General features: G+C 35.9%; 1 protein-coding gene across 1 annotated transcript in view; it reads left to right on the top strand.

Annotated features, from left to right (window-relative positions):
* LOC111516435 (para-nitrobenzyl esterase-like) overlaps positions 1 to 3,016 on the top strand; it is a 95,905-nt gene extending 92,889 nt beyond the window's left edge. The window contains exons 11-12 of the mRNA XM_074175328.1: positions 2,131 to 2,278; positions 2,745 to 3,016. Coding sequence (XP_074031429.1) covers positions 2,131 to 2,278; positions 2,745 to 2,925 — 329 coding nt within the window. The 3' untranslated portion in view covers positions 2,926 to 3,016. The remainder of the gene's footprint in view (positions 1 to 2,130; positions 2,279 to 2,744) is intronic.
* Positions 3,017 to 6,762: the final 3,746 nt, after the last annotated feature.

Here is a 6,762-nt window from a genome sequence, read left to right on the forward strand (position 1 = left end):
AGTACAAATATTAGAGCATTCGTATTATGCAGAATATTTACCGAAAATATCAAACAGTATTCAGAAACCAGAGCTAACTAATATTGTTTTTCAGGCGATATGGCTCTAATATGTAGTAATCCTTCTGGAAGTGATGAATAACAATCTATGCAAGAAATATTCTCGGAAAGGTATAGAGAATAAGGCAGGCAACGGCTGAAAAATGATAGGCGAAGTAAACTGAGAAACAAACAATAACAACTATTTCAACCTAGCGAGGAATTTCGGATCTCCAACGTCGATTGGCAATAGGAGAACGCGTAAGTACTGGTCAAAGCAGTTAGTCAGGGAGCATACATTTATTCTTATACATTTCAGGTATGGTTTTCTATGGAACGGAAGATTCCCATTACTATGATGTTAAATGAATAAAATGAACTTGTAACTGAATTACATTGTTAATATCCTCTGAATAAAGATCTTAAAAGGTAAGGTAGTGGTTTTGAAAGGTCACATAAGAGCAGTTTGATCTAGTGCTAAATTGAAACGTAACAACTTCTTTGAAAATGTAGGTCGGGCACACTGACAAACCAGATGTGTCCCTAGCTGTGACGAAAAGTTCGTCATCAATAAATGACAATTCTGTCGATTCCATAGTAAATAAACGAACAATATCTACAATATTTACAAGTAAATTTAGACCGTTACACACTCAGTCACCCATATACAAACTTTTATTCGATTCGCTAGTTTAATCATTGCTTCATGGCATTTCTGGGCCTCTCTTTATCACTTTTGGGTTCAACAATGCCTGGAATGTAGCTTGCCTGTCAGTAGAATATTGATACGCTTCAAATCAATATTTTTCATGCTTTGCGAAATTTCATACTCCTTCGCCTGGAAGACAGATAAGTACCTACCAAGCTGGTAGCTGTAATGTAATATTTCTACCCACACAGTATTCTCTACCTCCAATCTCATGTTCGGTTTTCAACCCTACTGTTTACAGCAAGGTTACTCTGCAGTTCAGTCGTCCTGAAGACGCCAACTTTTTTGGAGAAACACGTGTCAAGAAGCATGTTGCAATTCTTTTGTTTCGGAACAATACTTGTATTGGAATATATTCGTATATGGTTGGTTGATCATATCATCAAGTATTTGCGTTTATTTTTGCTAATATCTAATTCTTCGACGTTCAGGTCGCTCATTTTCGATAGTTTTAATTGAAAAAGGCTAGATTTCTCTGGGACATTGTTACAACATTCCTATGGAATCAATACTGAGCTAGATCCATACGAAAGATTCGAAAGTTTTGAAAATCAGGAATCCACATGTTGTTTCAATAAAGGGAACGCATTCAGTGTCAAAGGTTATTGAAAAGTATTTGTTTTTACATTTTTTCAAGGACAGTTTATAGTCTTATACTAAAAGGTATGAAAAATTTTGAAAGCTATGTGATGGAATTTGTCAATATTTGATGAAAATCCATAACTACCCACAGTGAAAATTTCACAATAAATTTTTACTTGAATATATTAAGAGCGGTAAGTGTAGATTTCATGTACCTTGCAGTTTTGAATGGACAATGAAGAGCTTCGACAGTTTGGAAATCGTTCTGTAGGCTCTAACTATTTCTTATTCACAGACCGAATTTTGGTCTTATTCTTTTATATCCACTATTTATACATTATCCACTTGTTGCGCATATGTCGTGGCTATCATGTAACAGAACAGAAGTTTTCATTATCATCAATTTTATTTTTTGAGCACGGAATATGTACTACTGATTGATGGTTTGTCACATCACTTGGCACTTTGAAATTCACTATCATGTCTCTTAATTTGGTCTAGGATCATATGAAATTCACCATGAAAGAGGAACTTTTTCACAAAACTTCAGCACTCCATTGTTCAAAAAGTTCATAGGAATTTTGTTTCATGTTAAAATAGACTGGAAAGTAACCTCATTGAATTAGAGCGTATTTATAAAGAACACCATGCATCCTCCATTTCCATAAGATTAAATACATGCATTTCTACCGCCCATCCCCTGAATCATTATTATCGCTCTCCATAATCAACATCTTCTTCTTTCCCTACTATTCAAAAACAAATTGATAAAATGTCGATGTTTTTTCATACTTTCCTCAGGTACAGACTCAGTTGCACATACCGCTGAGTTGAAATATCTTTTTGGAGGAGTAGAGGGATTTGCAGGAGAACCTGAAGATTACTCTCAATCTGATCAGCTTACGATGAAAAGAATGGTGACATTATGGACCAACTTCATCAAATATCAGTAAGTATCATCATTCAACTATTGGAATATTCAAACAAAAATTGTTATGGAAAAATATAATAAATCAAAAGAGAAAATTTCTCTTGGAAAAAATACCTATGATTATTATCAAACTTCTTGCAGCTCATTTCAATCTCGACTAAATTTGATTCCATTAGTTTTTTATATGATTGAGTAGCGCGAGTATTTGAAAAAGTATTCTTTGATGAACCGAAGAATTCCTAATCGTTCAATTCTCGTTGAAAAACCATGCATTTTGATAGGGTCAGATTCGTCTCTCCTAAAGATACAAAATCAAGATTCTTAATGAACATGAAGAATGTGGGTTCCATGTTGTTCGATCCATAATAATTATGAAGAATGTCTGCAATAATTTTTTTGTCATCGCCCAAAATCATTATATCTTTACTTATCAGTACTTCCGTTCCTTCTTCCGGTCAATGAAGTTTTGTTTTCTTTATTTTAGGAACCCCACTCCAAATTCGAACCAACTTTTAGATAATGTAATATGGCCACGTCTGAGAGCAAGTGATATACAATATTTGGATATTAACAGAAATTTGGAAGTACGGTACAATCCCAAATCTTACAAAGAGGTAAAAAAGGTTCTCACACAGTATATACAACCTCCATTGACAGTGTTTTGAAATAATACAGGACGTATAATGGATCTAAGTTGATTGATTTCAATGTCTGTACAATATGAGTAAATGACCAATAAATTTTATATCGCTCCAATTTGTATTTATCTCCTTCATTGTGTTTTGCACAAAAAAACTACAATGAATTAAAATAATGGATGATTATAACTAATTAATACAGTTTATTGTATGATTTTCACAAAACAGGGTTAAATAAAAACCGCGGCATGTGTAATGCTATACAATAGCATCCTCAAGCGTAAAGTTTACACTTGAGGAAGCTATTGTGAAGTTTACGCTTATGGAAGCTATAGTGAAGTTAAACTACAAACAATGTTATCCTCATTTATATCATAGATACCTCTGCTAGGTATCTGCGTCTTAATTGTTTCAAATTCAATTTCCAGCAAAATATTTACAAACACAAGTCGAGATAGACTGTACGGAATCATTCAATCCAGAGCGGCCAGGAGTATTGATTATGCTATTGTTTTGCTCACGAAGAGTATTCCACAAGAACCCCAAGAATTCGGAACAATCCTCTTATTGTCCTAACAAGTATCTAGTGGACTTCGAAGACTCCAGGAAATCGGTTGGAGGAAAAGATGATACACCAAAGTTTCTAAACAGTGCATCTCAAAAACATCTAAGGTTGTACGATGCGACGTGTAAAAAATCTGAGTAAGAAAGGACTACCTGAATATAACAAAAATGTTTCTTCATAATTTTCCGCTGCACTTCTACGAGATGTCTTAGCCTATAACGTTCTTAGACACCGCGGAAGCTGTGTGGAAGGGAAACGAAAGGTTCTTATTGATCTTTGGGAAGTTGTTCAATGTGGAAAAATATTTTTTGACAACAAGTTCTGTAAACCTGCTGATTGAACCCATAATGACTATTAAATATATATAAGGGACGCGCAATGACAATCTTTCGTTGTTCTACATGTAGTTTTTGTTCAGGAAATTGGTACTGAAGAAACAAAAAAATTCCTGGAAAATGTGGATTTTTATTAATTGCTTTCGATAAAAACTGAAGTTCAAATGATTCATTTGGCTATTGATAATACCTGAGAAACCCGGTATTCGACTAAACCGACTAAAAAAAAAAGAAGATGATTCAGATATAGTCAACCACTATTCATGGAAACACCTTCTCGAAAGATAGCTGAATAATAACGAACAATATTTAAATAGCGAATCATGATGATCTTATTCACGCCTTGTATTTTTCTTAAGATCTAGGCATATATTGAATGCACTTGTTTCGTGATTCTACATATCGCTCTTTGGTTCACAAATAAGTATTCTGGAAAAATTAATGAAATATTCATATCTTCAAGGAGAAACCCATTGAAAAGCTCTGAATTACTTTAACGTCTATGACAGAAATAAGAAGATAGTCTATGGAATAGTTACTTCAAGGACAAAACATAAGCACTATACGAAAATCCTCAAGGTACTCTTAGAGCGGTGCCTGTGCGACACTAGTGATTCACATTGGATTTGAATCGCTGGAGATTGAATCCATTTGGAAAAACGTTCTCAGGTAGTTTATTTCACATAAAAGCAGTTCTCCAGTTAAGTTCGAGGTATTCTGAGTTGAAGCTCAAAACAATGAGCAGCCTCAGTCCGTCGCGTATTTCCGATATATAATAATGATAATAAATTGTTCACTGTTTGCCGGTAAAATAATGACAGAACTGTAAAACTCAACCTAAAGAAGACAGCAAAACAAAAGGAGTAGTGTTGGGTCAGTTGACCGATTCTTCCACACTCCCATGAACAAAAAAAAATATGCAATGATTTTCACTAGTTCGGACTTCCATTGTCTAATATATAAAATGATTTGAAATCCCTGAAACAACTGAAAAAAAAGAAAGAAGAAGAAATAAAAATGATTAGCTGAAAATAACAATTATATTGAGCGAAAATCACCTGAAATATAATAATAGTGAAATGAAATACAAGTAAAAATAGAACGATTGAACAAAAAATAAAGAAATGAAAATGAAAATAAAAATAGAAACTTAAGAGATTCCAGGCCGCGTTAGTTCACGACGTTTCGATTGTTAGTATCTACAATTGTCTTCGGCTGATGACTGGACTGATTCCTTCGAGAGATGACTATTTATGGGTCGTTCGAGTACTTTCACTCATCCCCGCTTTCCATTTTTTCCGCTTCACTGTTTCAGTGGGAGATGACCGTCTGGCGGGAGTTGGCCATTTTTCGTTTGATGATAGGTTTCCATATGTTCCGTATCTCTACGCTAGCTTGGCTGAATACGTTGTTGGACAACATGTATGCGGCTTCCTTGAATTTTTTCCTAAACCAATGTTCATCTCTGTGTATGATCTCAGCTTGGGACCACTCGATGTTGTGTTGATGGTCCAAACATGGTATGCTATTCCTGATTTATTGGTTTCCCCTCGCTGTGTGTGTTTCTTGTGCTCAGCAATGCGAACTTTCAAGCCTCTTAGTTTCACCGATGTATGATTCTCCGCACTCGCAGGGTATCCGGTAAATGCAATTCTAGGAATCGCAGTCCGCGTTTGGTGGCCTGGTTTTTGTGAGGCTGCTACGGATAGTGTTCCCAGATCTGAAGTAGGTCCTGATGTTATACTTGGACCCAGTTCTTCTTATCCTTTCCGACAATTTTTTGATGTAGGGAAGTACGGTTGTGACGACTTCTCTTTCTTGTTATACTCTTGCTGTCTTCTAGCCAAAGTCTAGGTAACCATCACTTTCACAATGGAGAAGGAAGTCCACTCACACAGGTCAGTATCTGAACCAGGAATCCAACCATCATCAATCGACTAAGAGAAGAATCATCAAAACTATAGTAGACCGTGCTTTCGGGCTCTGCAATACGAAGGAAGGTTTCGAGAAGGAACTAGGCATTATCAAAAATAACCTTCGACGGAATGGTTACTCCAAAGTGATGATGGAACAGACTTTGGCTAGAAGACAGCAAGAGCATCATGAGCAAGAGAAGCCGTCAGTCACAAACAGCACTTGTACTTCTCTACATCGGAGGATTGTCAGAGATGATGAGAACAATTGGGTCCGAGTATAATATCAGAACCTGTTTCAGATCTGGAAACACTATCCGTAGCAGCCTCACAACAACCAGGCCACCAAACGCGGACTGCGATTCCAAGAATTGCATCAGATACCCAGCTAGTGCGGAGAATCCTATATGGGTGAAACTAGGAGTCCACTAAAAGTTCGCATTGCCGAGCGCACGAAATACACACAGCTAGAAGAAACCAGCAAATCAGTAATAGGAGAACATGTTTGGACTCATCAACATAACATCAAGTGGTTTCAAGCTGAAATCATCCATCAGGAGAAATACTGGTTTAGGAGGAAATTCAAAGAAGGAGCATATATGTTGTCCAACAAAGCATTTAACCAAGCTAGCGTAGACATACGCAACATGTTGAAACCTAAAATCAAACAAAAAACGGGCAACTCCCGTCAAACGGTCATCTCCCGTATAAAACCGATGAAGCGGAGACAGGAAAGAGGAGATAACACTCGAATGACCTATAAATAGTCAGCTTTTCAGTCCAGTCATCACCCGAAGACAATTGTGGATACTAATAATCGAAACGTCATGAGGTAACTTGGCTTAAAATCTATCAATTTTTATTTTCGTTTTTTGTTAAATGTTCAATTTTCACTCAATATAATTGATTTTTCGCTCAATATAATTGATTTTTTCAGGTAATCTTTTTTAATTTTATTGATTCTTTCAGGGAGTTCAAATCATTTTTTATCATATTAAACCATGGAAGTCCACACTAATGGAAAGTATCGGCCGATTCCATCATATTCTCT

This window comes from Leptinotarsa decemlineata, unplaced genomic scaffold (genome assembly GCF_025532065.1).
Source record: "Leptinotarsa decemlineata unplaced genomic scaffold, Ldec_3_MD MMD2_tig00001019_RagTag_RagTag, whole genome shotgun sequence".
Taxonomy (NCBI): domain Eukaryota; kingdom Metazoa; phylum Arthropoda; class Insecta; order Coleoptera; family Chrysomelidae; genus Leptinotarsa; species Leptinotarsa decemlineata.